This window comes from Hylaeus volcanicus, chromosome 8 (assembly GCF_026283585.1).
Source record: "Hylaeus volcanicus isolate JK05 chromosome 8, UHH_iyHylVolc1.0_haploid, whole genome shotgun sequence".
NCBI classification, from domain to species: domain Eukaryota; kingdom Metazoa; phylum Arthropoda; class Insecta; order Hymenoptera; family Colletidae; genus Hylaeus; species Hylaeus volcanicus.
This window is the reverse complement of record NC_071983.1, coordinates 14,889,696-14,904,356: the sequence shown is the minus strand read 5'-3', so window position 1 is coordinate 14,904,356 and position 14,661 is coordinate 14,889,696. Positions and strand designations below refer to the sequence as shown.

At 32.6% G+C, this 14,661-nt stretch overlaps 3 protein-coding genes and 1 long non-coding RNA gene across 7 annotated transcripts; 1 reads left to right on the top strand and 3 right to left on the bottom strand.

Moving 5' to 3' along the window:
- Window positions 1-214: 214 nt before the first annotated feature.
- On the top strand, window positions 215-3,688 carry LOC128881609 (uncharacterized). Of its 2 annotated transcripts, none has more exons than XR_008458113.1 (3): window positions 215-2,740; window positions 2,854-2,995; window positions 3,549-3,688. It is a non-coding gene; the product is annotated as an uncharacterized LOC128881609 (long non-coding RNA). The 2 variants fall into 2 exon arrangements; XR_008458114.1 differs by having other exon boundaries at window positions 2,854-2,973; window positions 3,549-3,687.
- Window positions 2,768-5,798, bottom strand: LOC128881605 (actin-related protein 5). 2 transcript variants are annotated; one of them, XM_054132840.1, is made up of 8 exons: window positions 5,572-5,798; window positions 5,180-5,494; window positions 4,833-5,113; window positions 4,498-4,716; window positions 4,121-4,422; window positions 3,835-4,015; window positions 3,450-3,762; window positions 2,768-3,210 (listed from the first exon to the last, which is right to left on the bottom strand). In XM_054132840.1, the coding sequence occupies exons 1-8, from the start codon at window positions 5,672-5,674 to the stop codon at window positions 2,900-2,902; spliced, it is 2,025 nt and encodes a 674-aa protein (XP_053988815.1). In that variant the 5' UTR covers window positions 5,675-5,798; the 3' UTR covers window positions 2,768-2,899. The 2 variants fall into 2 exon arrangements, with proteins under 2 accessions (XP_053988815.1, XP_053988813.1); XM_054132838.1 differs by having other exon boundaries at window positions 3,450-4,015.
- Window positions 5,799-6,178: 380 nt separating this feature from the next.
- Window positions 6,179-11,538, bottom strand: LOC128881606 (NADPH:adrenodoxin oxidoreductase, mitochondrial). Of its 2 annotated transcripts, XM_054132842.1 has the most exons (5): window positions 11,345-11,538; window positions 8,274-8,412; window positions 7,998-8,216; window positions 7,699-7,914; window positions 6,179-7,625 (listed from the first exon to the last, which is right to left on the bottom strand). In XM_054132842.1, the coding sequence occupies exons 2-5, from the start codon at window positions 8,391-8,393 to the stop codon at window positions 6,801-6,803; spliced, it is 1,380 nt and encodes a 459-aa protein (XP_053988817.1). In that variant the 5' UTR covers window positions 8,394-8,412; window positions 11,345-11,538; the 3' UTR covers window positions 6,179-6,800. The 2 variants fall into 2 exon arrangements, with proteins under 2 accessions (XP_053988817.1, XP_053988816.1); XM_054132841.1 differs by lacking the exon at window positions 11,345-11,538 and having other exon boundaries at window positions 8,274-8,562.
- LOC128881604 (cap-specific mRNA (nucleoside-2'-O-)-methyltransferase 2) lies at window positions 8,713-11,461 on the bottom strand. The gene is made up of 3 exons (XM_054132837.1): window positions 9,682-11,461; window positions 9,029-9,578; window positions 8,713-8,956 (listed from the first exon to the last, which is right to left on the bottom strand). Exons 1-3 carry the CDS (start codon window positions 11,122-11,124, stop codon window positions 8,850-8,852), a joined length of 2,100 nt encoding a protein of 699 aa, XP_053988812.1. The 5' UTR covers window positions 11,125-11,461; the 3' UTR covers window positions 8,713-8,849.
- Window positions 11,539-14,661: the final 3,123 nt, after the last annotated feature.

Here is a 14,661-nt window from a genome sequence, read left to right as displayed (position 1 = left end):
CATGGAAAAAAAAAAGTCCAAGATCGAATAACATTTTCTCGAATTCCAGCGATCTGCGACCTTGCATCGTATGCAAACACGACGGAAACCTAAACCGATTGTGTTCGAGTTCACGTGCACGTCACTTATGCTCGAAGCCGTCTTTCTAAGACTGGACGATCCTCGTATAAAACGAATCAAAATTGAGGGAACTCGTTTATAATTTGTTTCTATATTTTTATATAGAAAACATTGAACCGAAGTTTCGGAGTCTTTTCTTTTACATATATAGATTCCAATGGAATTTAGAATGAAAGAGGTATCGATTAATTTGTTCAACCTAGGAAATTTCTTGAGTTTTCGTTTCGCGGCTGATTTTGCGACGCGTGCTTTCGGTGCATCCTGTACGAAAGAATAATTAAAGCTACAGATTTAATATAAACGACAATGAACAAGTAGGTAGGTCACGCCGATACATGTATGTACCTATAAACATAAGTTGAGAGTACGCACTTTTGTAATAGTAGTTCTGAGACGAGAAGAACAAAGCGATATATGATAGTGAATGATATATTATATATATTATATATATGTATACACATATGAGAAGAAAAAAAAAATGAAGTTGACGCTTGATACACCATAGTTTTCACCGACATATCCTGGCTGAACACATCCTCTTTACGTGCATACCGCATACCTATTGTAGTTATTATTACGATACACGCGATGTTAGAGTATTTTATGATTAAAACGATAATAATATTATTACGATTATTATGGATTAATTATGATTATGATTATGATTATTGTCATCGTCATATTATGATTATTAAGGAGTATAGGTACATGTAAACGTAACGATGGTACAACTAAGGCAAGTATGTACTGTACATAGCTGTCACTTACCCCCTGCCCCACCATACCGATTATATAAATATGTATATATACATATATAAATATAAGTATATATAAATTGATATATATGTGTATATATACACATAAAGCCATCATGTTGCAGAACATTAATCATTATTGTATTAATGACTATTTCGAACTATTATTGTCATTACTATTACTATTATTTTATCGAAAAGAATTGTAATTGTAATTGTAATTATTATTATTATTATTATTATTATTATTATTATTATTATTATTATTATAATTCCTATTATGATCATTATCGCGACAAGAACGTAATTGAAACCGTGTCTAATTTTAATTAGCGTATGAATGATATATTATCATTGCTGAAAGTAGATCCTCACTCTTAGCACGGGCAGCTATAAAACTGTATTCTTATTTTTCTCAGATTGGATTCTACCTCAATTTTATTATTATTACTATAACGTGGAAAGAAAAATGATAAAAAAAAAAATACGAACAAACGAGGCGTCCACCACACTTCTCTATCCTTCCATTATCTGCTAAACTGAAGCACTTCGATCGATTAAAAATGCTACTTATTATTACTATTAGTTAAACTAGTGAGAATCGTAAACAAAAACAAAATACTGCAGCGACCTCAGCCTGTGATAGTTACAAAGGATATTATTTCAATTAAGAATCTGCTGTATTATGTCAAACGTTAGATCATCGATCGGCGATAGTTTGAAGAAAAAAAAAAAAAAAAAATCAAGCGAAATGTCCGTACTACGTTTACGATTGGATTACTATTATTAACGAGGCATTTCCGCCTAAACGTCGAGCTCATTACGATCGAAAAAAGAAAAACGAAGGCATGGTGCGAGGGACAGTGTTATATAGTTTGATACTGTGTTGATCGAGATTAGTAAGACTTTTTAAATTTAATTTTTGTAACGAGCTTTGTTGCTATCGTTGCGATCGCTACGTAGCGCAGTATGTATGTATATATATATACGTTATTATAAAACTTTGCTTTTACGATATTCATGCGTATAACAGTGATGTATATTTACGGTTTACACGTTTCCTTGGAGAGCATTGTAAAGATAAAGGACACGAGTTGTAATACTTTTTCTTTGAATCATATATATTATGTAATTACGCTGATACTCGTAATTTTATCTGTAACCGCATGTGATAAGAGACAAGAGAGTACTCAAGAGTACGGAAAGGCAAGTGTAACGAATGTCATCGAGTGCTTTAACAAATATATATATATATTAATATGTAACAAACGCTGTGCGCTTGTGATCTTAAGAATTTACGTTTTTTCTTTTTTAAAGCTAATCCACACTCTTCTTTTTTCTCTTACATGCTGTGTCATGTAAACGGCTCGAAGTTTCCGTACGGTATGTTCCTTTATTAGACAGAAACAAGCAAAGATCATTTATATTAGCTGTAATGATTGCCTGTAGGGCTTCTTTGTAATAACTTTCAGTATATTACTGTATTGTGATGTTATCTTAAGCCATGGACCGAAGTGGGAGAATTTTCTCGAGGTCGCTGTAGTGTATTCTACCGCTGAGGTGAGGGATCACTTTCTCAGTTTTTTAGATTGCTCAAGGAGCACCAAACAAGCGAACAGTCGACTGTTTAAGAGTAAGGAAAGAGTGAAACAGATTGTACCCGCGTAATTATCTTTGAGTGGCGAAATGCGACGATTGGGGACTGTGTATTGTGATCAGCAAACAGACTACAATGTAGTTTGTTCGTAATCGAATGAACAAACGGAAACACTTGTGTAATAAAGTAGATATCCATGAAAAATCTTTCATGATTTTATTTGCACACTTTTCTTTAAAGGGGAAAACAGGCACAGCGCGACAATTTAGTGAATACTTCGATTTTGTTCTTTATTTCTTTATTTCTTTATTTTTACATTATTTTTTATACTTTTAAGTCTGGATGAATAATATTAATAGCAAATATTAATTCTGTTTTCAGCAAACTTTATTTCGTAACGAAATCACTTGAAAGTACACTTTATCTTTCATTCCATCTCAACGTCGACAACTGCATCTTCCACGATGATCTGTTCCGATGTCACAGGAACTTGTATTATCGGTAAGGGATCGGGAGATCGAGTGTAAGTGTTACTCGTTGAATGCTCTTTAAAATATTCCCCACCTTTCTCTTCATATTCCTTTTTGCTTACTAGAAATTCCGGAAGATTTCCATTCAGACCAAAATCTCTTGCTCCATACCATGCATCAATGCTGGTGTTTTTTGCGATATTTATTTGAAAATTGGAATCAAACGGTCTCATCTCACGAAGTTCGCGATTCAGTCTCTCTAATAAACCTGAAAAGAAAATATTTATTAACGTTTCGATATGATTTTTATGCCTTCATTAATTACGCAGCAAACATCGTTATTGCTAAGACAAATGTTTTGTAACCATCTAGCAATTAATATTCGCGTTTAAATTAATTATAAATTTGCAATCGTTCTGGAAAGTTTAAAATAAAAGATTTTCCTTCGCACTTTATACATAGATATTACAGAACAATGGAACATTTATTCAATTTGATTATTCAAACCTGGAAACGTCGTCGGACCTCCGGTCAGGAATATATTTCCCACCAGCCGTAATTGTTGCTCAGGTGGGTACAGTTTTAAAACGAATTCGATTGTTTCAGCGATGCCTGCTTCCATGGAACCTATTAAAGACGGTTGGAATAATATTTCTGGAGCTCGCAAACGTTCCACTCCTATATGTAATTGATGAGTTTCTCCGGGAACCATGGGAACGTTTGATCCAGCTCCGTCGAATTCTGGGTCGTGATGTCGCAGCACATCTTCGAGTTCCAGAAGCTTTTCTTGTTCTAACTCTGAGTCTGAATCTCCTCCTTCCTGAACAGTAATATTCAACATGAACATGTGACTCGATACCAAAACTATAGACTTAAAATGTTGTTTACGAACCCTGTTTATGACTTTGTAAACGTCCCAGTCTTCGTCTCTCATACCAAAATCATCGTCACGTTTCTCTTTCCTCGCCAACTGACTTATTATACGCATTCTTTCCTGTGCGGCTGCTGTTCTACGTTTTGCCATGTCCTGTCTGCGTTGTCTTTTGGCCATTCGTTTTTCTAATATCTCTTGTCTATTGAAAATGATCTTATTAAATAAAAATTATTTCAAAATTTCAAGCAGTGTCTCTCCATTGGCAGTACTGCCTGGAAGGCTGAAAACGGAGTAGATCGGTTACCTTTTCTTTCTTACACCTGCTATCCATTCGTCAAAATCTTGTTGATCTTTCGGTTGTAGGCTTGATTTTATTTTTGGTTTCTGCTCTTCCATTACAATATTTTCTTCTTGCGAATTAGCTGCCACTATCTTTTGTCTAGTTCTTTCCACTTTTGCTTGCAGATTATTAATCATTTTTATCAAGTCTGCTTCGTTTGCAAGCGAATAACTCTTTAATGCTTGATCAAACTCGTCAGTTTCCCCTTCTTCTAATAAATCTTGAACAGCTAATAACTGATTCAATTGTTCTTCATCTTCCGCTAACTGTAAGTGCCAGTTACTTTAATCTCGTATATTTACATAAATATACATATTTTTATATGTATAAAAATTACTAACTCTTTCCTCTCTTTTTCTTGCATTAATTTCCATTAATCTCCTAGCTAACTCACGTTTTCTTTCTTTCTGCTGTTCGACTGTTAAACCAGGAGCACTTGAGGGCGCAACATAAGGTAACTGTACCCTTAATACGTTTGCATCATAATAATCTGGATCAGCCCATTTAGAAATTTCTTCTTGGTAATTTAAGGCAATCATAGAATGTTCATGTATTAATTCCTGTCAAACAGGAAAATGAGTTATATAAAACATCTAAATAAAAAAGTGTAACTCAGGAAAATAAGTTCTTGATACTATAAGCGACAACAAAGTCAAAAAATGTGTAATTTACATACCTCTGCTCGACTTGGTGTTATAGCATTTACATGTACCGGATATTTAAGTTGCAGCAGCCTGTGCATGTAAGATGTAATGTGGTATCCACCAACATTGATTCTTCTTGAATTTACAGGATCTGCTTTACCATCTAATATTGGTATTATATGAGTAGTGTGATATCCGATACTAATTATTAAGCCATCAGATGGACAATTATTATGCTGATAAGAAAATAAACAGTCTACTCCATATGCTATCGAAGGTACATTATAACATTCAAATAAAAGTTCTGCCATCACTGAAATGCAAACAATTAATGATCTAACAACAATCGATGATTAAGTACAAGTCAGTATTGTCTTACAGTTTCGAGAATAATTAGGATTCAGAAAAGTTTCAGTTAAAATAATTGGATGATTGACTGCGCCTTCTGTATCTATTCCCATATGAGTGAAAATATAGTCAAATATTTGTTCTTGGGCTTCAAAATGTGTTACTACGTTACGGTCAAATTGTGTTTTTAACTGAAATCGTACAGCTTCAATGTTCGCTATATCATTTCCAACCTGTGGTTCACCATCCTTCTTGCCACGTTCCTTTCGAGGTTTTGCAATAAGATTTTTAAATATCAATTGGGGTTCTTTCTCTGTGGCCCAACCAACCCTACACTTGTATGATCCTAATATAAATTATTTGTTAATCTTCATTGCATAATGTATGTGCTATGGAAATAGATATATACTACATTTTATTTACCATTGTCAATAACAAGTGGAGTTCCTTCAGACTTTACTCTATCTGGATAAGTATGAATCACGTCAGGTATGGCCTTGACGTCTTTTAATTCAAGTATTTCCATATTATTTAATTGAAAATAATAATTCTTTTTAAAACTTAATGTATTATACTGAACTTCTGATTACATACAAATCTGTTTTTGCTCGACGACAAAATGTTCAAGTTCGTTGTTAAATAGTTGTTTTATTTGCAGTTAGATGGCGCCACTAAGTTAATTTTGAAATGAGTTTCTAGGGAGAGTGAGAGGGAAGTGGAAAAGTGTGCGTGTTTCGTCCTAGCCTTTAGACTCATTATCAGCAAAGTTTAAATTTCGTTATTGTTATCTACGGTATGATTTCGTTAATTATCCTTTCATGTAGCACTATAGACGTGGATTTCCCTAGACAAAATACTCGAAGTACCTAGGAAAACGGAGTTTCCTCCCTGGATGTGCCAGCCAGCCCACTGGTCTGGCAGAATGGGGATAACGAAGGTAGAATTTTCGCGGTAGTTCAAAACGAAACGAGAATCAAATATGGTGCTTATATTTGAATAGCATCAAGTCGAGAAAACTTCGAGCCTCTTATTATGCCGTGCTAGTAAGTAGTGAAACATCCTTACAATTTTATATTTTTTGGTGCAATTTAGCAAATATTATTTCGGGCGTTTTACCGCCAAAAGTTCGCTAGATGGCGAGACTATTCAGCATACGCGACATTTGAAAATAGATGAAAATTTGAATTTATTTATTTAACTGATCAAAATAATTGTTTGCAAACGTGTTTTCATAGCGTTTTCATATAGATTATTTTCTTTTAAATATGGCAGAAAACTTTAATCGATGAATCATAGCCCTATAGATACTTATTAATTTATTTCCTATCCAGTTTAATCATGAAATAGAGAGGTTCGGGTATATAAAAAATCCTTACAAATTTATTTATTTTATAAAAGATTATATTTATCAGCTACTAGCTGTAATCGAGTGATATATTCACATATTATAATGTAAATAATATAAGATATCGATGATTTATAAGTACGGATTAATTGGAATTCACCATTTATAGTTGAAGTATAATGAAAAATAGTTCTATATATACATCTTCTTAGATATATTTATTACAGCTATATGTATAAACAAAATCTTGGAAAAAGTATAAGTTTCTATTTATCTAATTTCTTTCAATAATTTTCGTACATTTCTATTATTTTAAAGCGATCTCTAACATTTTGTTAATATTAACTATTTTTTCTCGTGGTTTTCCCAATTCTTTTCCTTTTTCACACTCTACTTTGTCAATTTTCTTCCAATCATTGTACGATACTGTACGTATACCTTTTTGAGTCAGAATTTTAAAAAGATCTATCGCACCTGGTTTGCTGCCTAAAAGTGATAGTTCTTTACTTATTAACCCAGCAACATGAAACGCATTTGTCATTGTTGACAATATAACTCCTACAGGGCCTGTTGCAACCCAACCAGCAGCATAAAGATTAGTTCCAACTTTGCCTTCAGAATTTTTAATACGACCAGTTTTGTGATCAAACAGTATCGATGTATCTATCTGAGTAGACTTGTAACCAATACTACGAAACGCCAGTCCACATGGAATTTCTTCAAAAGTTCCAGTCGGTATCGCAACTTGTGAAAGTATATTATCGCCTTCGAGTCGATTTATTGATAGTTTAACACTATTTACACTATTAGAACCGAAAAATTCTACAGGACTTCGAAAGAATATTGGATGTAATTCTTTTACATTTACTCTATCGATAGGTGTTTCTTCTAAATACTTTAGCATAAGTTCAGTCAATCTTTTTCGTGGTCTTGCTAAGGTGTTAACTACATTCTTTATATTCACAAAATCATCTGTGCGCCAATAAGTTCTACAACCATCCAATTTTAATATTTCACGCAGTTCAGCGATTGTAAAAGCAGCTTGTAATGGTCCTCTTCTTCCTATCAATGATACTTTACGTACTTTACTTTGTGATAATTGTTCCAAAGCAAATGATGTTATGTCAGTATTCTAAAACGATGGAATTGTAACTACAGTAGAATGATCATCTCAAAATGTATTTTATTGAAAGTTGAAAATATACCTTTAGTTTGTCTATCGGTGTTAACAGAATTCTTGCAATATCTATAGCAACATTACCTTGCCCTAACACAACTGCTTCTTCTACATCTAAATTAATTTTTAAAGTACTATCTTCTGGTACTCCATTGTACCAACCAACGAAACGTCGTCCTGATATTACATTACTTAAATTTTCTCCAGGTATATTAAATATTTTATCTTCCTCTGCACCATATGTCTACAATGTTAAATGATAATTACGATTAATATACAGCGTTAAATAAAATAGAAATAAATACAATAAATTTATGTCATGTGTACCAACAATACTGCATGGTACATTTCTTGCAATTGTTTTATAGTGACATCTTGTCCTACGTTAACATTTCCTATAAATTGAAAACGTGGATTAGATGCAGTTTTCTCAAAAGTGTGAATAACATTTTTCACTTCTGGGTGATCTGGAGCTACGCCGAAACGTACTAAACCAAATGGTACTGGCAATTTTTCCAATATATCCACATTAATATTGCTGGAAGTCTGTATCAAATAATTATGTTATAATATTATTTTATTTATATTAAATACATTACACACCTTTAGTAATTGTTGTGCTGCATAAAATCCTGCTGGTCCTGCACCAACAATACAAACTTTTGGGACAATATGTTCAATTGAAAACAAACGAATATAGTTACATATTGTACCTACTTTCATGGTAGCAATTCGTATTGATCTAAAATGATACATTCCAAATTAAAATTACAAGATATTTAATGCATGTAATTAAATTTTATAATTGTAAAAAACTTTTTTAAAGAAGGCAGCCAAAGACTATTTTACCTATATATATCGTTTCATGTAAGAAACTAAGAAATAATTTGAAGTTAATTTTCTTACAAAAAAACTTTTCTGTGTAGGAATTATAGAACAGGGTATTTTGTATGATACTAGTGGCAAGAGATCAATTTTTCACATGAAAAACTGAATAGAAAATAGTGAAGTGAATATATTTAATATAAATATTACTATATAATATCTTCATTAACTTTATTAGACATTATATAAATGTACAAGAAAAAAGTATAGCATTTACAAATACATTACTTATTGTGATATACAAAAAGTATTGGTATAACTTTGGCTATTCATACAATACAGATATATGCTGTGTTATTCTTTGTGTTGGATATTTCCTTCTAATTCATTGAAAACATAACGAACAAATGATTTGATAACCCAGTGGTTAGCATCCACTATTGTGAAGAATAAATCACATTCTAGAAAAAGAAGAAACATAGTCAAATATGATTCTATAAAAATATAACCGAAGTCCATTCATCAGTTCTTACCATATAAGAATGATACAGGAATTATTTCTAAAATAGAATTTCCTTTTTCTTGAGCATTACAAGAAATGGTTTCAATATCGATTAAGTTTTTCAATATTTTCGGGTTGTAATTATAATGCTTTAAAGTAATCTTTAATCCCAAGTTATTACAAAATTTTAATTTGACTGATTTAAAAGAACAACTTATGAGGTGAAAAAGCCCAACACTGAGATGGGTCAATAACGAATAACCAATTAAAATTAAGTGATCTCCACTACTAAGATTTTGCAGCGTGTTATTAATTTTTCTAATTATTTCATGACTGTCATAAATATCTGTATATTGAAAAAATAAACTTTTATATTTCGATTTAATAAGAATTGTTTTTTTTAATTCGTTTATACTTTCAGTGGATGGATATTGTATTTTGCATCCCATGTTAGCAAGAATGTCATTGACACCCTTTTGTATGTTTAAGACACTCTCACAGCAGAATCTTGAACTATATACTTTAGAAAATATTTTTCCAAAAGATATATGTAAATCTTCTGGATAGTGACATATCTTGAACTAGAAAGAAAGACTAACTTTAGTTTATAGCATAACAAAGTTTAAATTCAGTTGAAAAAATGGAGAAGTAAGGGTGATAAAATACTACAAAAAATTAGCTTACTTTTGCATCTTCATCAAGTGATGTATGAATTTCTATTTCTTTAGAGTCAGTAAATAACTTTTTCAATTGATTCCACGGTGTTAAATGTTGTTGCTCGCAACGTTCACTGAAGGATCCCTGTAGTGCTCTTTTACGCACATTAATGCTGCTACTTGTTTTCAATATCGTGTTTCCTATTATTTCTCCCGAGATTAATTTTTGAACATTATAATCTCTTATATATTTAGAAGCAACCATATGTTGAATTTGTTTTATATCATGTAACATTTTATGATTACATAATTGAAATGTAGAGATGTTATTCATTATGACTGAACATTGTAGAGACTTAAAAAATTCACTACACTCCACAATTTTTTCTATAAATGCACATGGAATATCATCCTTACTGAACATTGCCTGCTCGGAGCAGCATTCATAATGTTCCCTAAGTGTTTCTAAGTACGGTGACACAAATGTTGGTCCCTTGAAATCTGTGCACACGACATAAGTTTCTGAATTTCCTTCTTTACTAGTCACTGGTTTAACTATGTTAACATTACCAAAACAACAAGACAATAGATAAATCAGGCATACCGAATGGCATTCGAAAGTGGTAAACATCTTTAATAGAAAACTGCCTCCAGTGTTTAAAAGATGTAAAGCAGTTATAGTTTCACAAAAATGTAAGTGTGCTACAACATTTTCTTGTTCTGCTGGTACATCCAAACAGTCAATACTGCCATCAGCAGTGATTAAAAATATGTCGCTACATGGTTCTGATACTTTTACAAGTTTGTCCAAATTTTTTAAGTTCATAAGATTTCCAGTATTATCTTCTCCAAAACACCAATGAGTTAATGTATGTCTTATAAATCTGTCATCATCGATCATCATAGATGATGGATTACCCTCATAATATGGATTTAAGGTTGTAGCAATCCAATCCCATTGAATGCTAGGTACATTTGTTTTTAACCAATGATTTAAAGATGTAACAAAGGCTCCTGGTGCTTCACATAAATGAATAGACTTGAAGCATTTATTACTGTTGTTAATACGATCAATTGGTATTAGGGGAAAGGACGATACTATTTCATAGAATTTGCACCATGCTTGAGTTAAGAATTCTGGTTGAATATCTCTCTTCAGGTATATCATAACATCTTTTGCACTGTTTCTTTGTTTTGTATGTAACTGCCATTTGCTAAGATTATAATTGTTTAAATAATTCTTCACCACGTTTAATTCATACTTTAATGTTTGTAATTTATCGACGTTCCATAAACACTCTTTAAACAGTGCTTTTGGTTCAGGCAACACGTAAAGTTCATTGCATGCAATTGTGAAACGTTTGTTGAATAAATTGTTTATATGTTCATTATCAAGTTGTTTTTTATATGATGAATTCTTACTTGTAAATGGTTTTTGCTTTCCTTCAAAGATGTGTTTGTCCTTTTCCATCACTATTTAAATTATTGATTCACTTCAACAGACGAAATTTAGCGCATGTGTTAAAATAATTATAGACGATTTAGCTGTACTTGTTGTCATAGTTTTTCAATTGAAAATACGATAACACGATAAAATATTTAAAAAGACTACGTTAAAGATTAGGTTAAGTGTTTTATTCAGTTGTTTTGGCTGTCCTCTTTCCCTTTTTATGTTTACAATTACATCTCACCTTTTGTAACACGGAATGAAATAAAGTTTTTTCTTATTTCATAAAAATAAGAAAATGTTATTTTGTTTTACAATGTATACAAATACTATAAGTACAATACATCCATACATAAACACATTTCAACTGGTCTATGACAGATCGTGGTGTATCCAATAATTTGTTTTTTAGTAACAAACAATATTACAATACAAACAGTAAAAACAAAAGTAATAATTCTTTAAAATATAGTCGATTTTTATTTTATGTATTTATATAAACATTAGGTACATTCATAAAATAAGTAGTGTATGAATTTCATCCTACTACTTAGAAATTAATATTTATAGTTTTATTTGATGAGTATATATATGTAAAATAATAAAAGAATTTCAGCATTTAATAAATAATTTACAATTTTTATTTATGTATATGTAAAGACGATGACTTTGGGAAACATATAGACTGCTATCGACTGAAATATCGAATTAGGAAATATTGGATCAGGAATGTTGGAAAAGTAAATATATTTATTTATTATTTACTTATTATTTAAATACAGAATAATAATCGTATTTTTGAGTTTTCCCCATCCGCCACCTAGCGGTGGGTGACGCGAGTCTGCGCCGTGCGAGGTCATTCGTTACGTGGAAATTGGCGTGAAAAGAAGTGTTAAATATTTTACGACTAATTAGGTATTTATCTTCTACCTGTTGCCATATAATCTCTGTTAATCATTAATACTAGTCTCGTTTATTTTCTATTGGTGCTTTCATATAATATCAATAGGCTTTTAAATCATTAATTCAATCAGTATAGTTAGAGAAGTGGAATCGGTTTCGCGGTCACTTTTTCTTCATTCGCTATCAATTGATGTTATGATTCTCTAAATTAAATTACAAGCTTCTGAGAGTTCTTTCGGACTCTATTGTTGTTTTATTATGATATACATATGTATTTGTGTGACCAAATGTATCTTCAACTAGTCATTTTCTTTCGTTATGGGTTACTAATGGAAATTCAAACCGAGGGTGGCGGTATCGACGCCATGATGGTTTGTTTCCAGTTTAAGCGGGAATCTGTAATGGCAGTGTTACTTTCAATTCACGCATGTGCGTCGAGCTGACAACGCAGTACTGTAATTGTAGGAATCGATGCGTGATCTAAATTCTTCTATACTTCTATCACCTTTAGGGCGACTAAGGACGCCAGTGTTATAGTCGCATTAGATACTCTACTGATTCAAAGAACAGTGCGCATGCGCGAGTTAGAAGCAATGCTTGCGTCGCAGCCCGTGGGAGGGCGTCATTCGTTCCGTGGAAATTGGTGTGTGCAGACGTGTTAAGTTGAGTATCTTACAACTAATTAAGTATTTATCTTCTACCTGTTGCCATCCACTCTCTGTTAATCACTAATAGGACTTTCGCTTAGCTTCTATAGATGCTTTCATATAATATCGATAGGCTTTTAATTATTAATTCAATCAGCATAGTTAGAGAAGTTTAATCGGTTCCGCGGTCGTTTTTTCTCCACTCTGGGTCAATTGATATGATTCTCTAAATTAAATTACAAGCTCCTGAGGGTTATTTCGGACTCGATTGTTATTTTATTATGATATATGTATATCTCTATGACTAAATGTGTCTTCAACTAGTCATTTTCTTCTGTTACAGGTTACTGAGTGGAAATTCAAACCGAGGGTAGCGGCATCGACGCCATGATGGATTGTTTCCACTTAGAGCGGGAATATCTCCAATTCAAGTGGGAAGGTCTCGAAGAAGTTCGAGCAGGATTTCATGGCGTGATAAAACTGGTAATTTATTCGAACAAAAAGGTGACATATTCAGTTATACTTTTACTGTCTCTTGTGTGAATTGTTATTGGTCATTAGTGTATTACGAGATTTCATAACGAATCAGTGCCAAGGCGAAACGAAAAGATTAGTAAAAATTTCTTTTTCATTTGATTTTTCGTAACAATTCAAAATGGCGTCATGTTACTGTAATTCGATCGCGATTGGATATTTTCTTGTATTTTATACGATACAATTGATTTTTTTGGCAAATCTATTTCTATGAAGTTGATGCAATTGCGTTTGCGTTCGATTTTCTATCTCAAGCTCAAATAGAAACTTCACAATTTTACGTGAATATGCTATCAAAGCATTAATTCGTAATTAACCAGTTTTGATTTTGTAACAAGTGTTCAACAATTACGGAAATCGCGACTTATTTTTTAATACACTGCGATAAATAATTAACAAAATTACAATAATCTAATAACGAATATTCTTAATGTAATATTTCTTATTAGATTCGTCTGTAGTATTTTAGAATTGAGATCGGGCAATAATCACGTTTGTCGAGTTTGACTTTCAGGACATCGTGTTTCAATAACAAGGGCGAATAACAAAGTATAGCAGTATTTCTATTGTCGAGCAGACCAAAGGAGATAAGAAAATTCTTGGAGCTCGAGGGCTCTGCCTTGCTTACTTGTTTTTGTTTCTAACCTTGTTTTTCTTTCAGCTATTGGTGACCGCGCGCAAAGCGGTTGGTAGAGTCAGTGCTTGCTACGTAGAAGTTTTTTCATTTGTTTCGATACACAGTGGTATCGAGTAGATTTTCGTTCACATTTAAGGGCATACGCGCGATAGAATCAGTGGAAATTCCTTTTCGAGCATCGCGGCTCTTATTCATTCACTCGCGTAGAGTCATCCTTGCTCGTTGGCTACAATATTCGGTCGCGTTTGTAAATTTTTTTTTTCAATTTTCTTTCTAACATTTCTCGATACCGGTAATAGAGTCAGTGAACTGAAGAGGAGTATTAAGAAGCGATGCTCAACCAATGAGTAATGTAAGTATCTACATACTCTTTCTTTTATTAGCTTTGCTCTGTAGTTTAATTGAAATTATTAAAGTAACTGATTGACAATATGTTGATATAATTATGCTCTCTATAATTATATCTAATATATTGCTTTTATGGTTTGCATTCTTTTCTATTAAAATTGATATCCCTATAATTATGACGATTGAAACTGATGACTAATTTTGTACTATTTTACAGATTCTTTACAGTTCATCGAATCATTCGACAGTTCAACTGAGGTACTGCGACGATCGTCAGGATGCAGAGCTTCTACGATGTCCGTCACGATGCAGAGCCACTACGATGATTGACTAGATTCTGAACCACTACGATGACCAGCATCGAGACAGCGGTCGGTGAGTCAAATGCTTCATGGTTCCTCCAGTCCCCGATCATGTCGTAGGACGAAAGGTCCGAATCGGCACCGGGTGACGGGTTGTATACGTGGTCTTTGACGAGTATAGTGACCATGG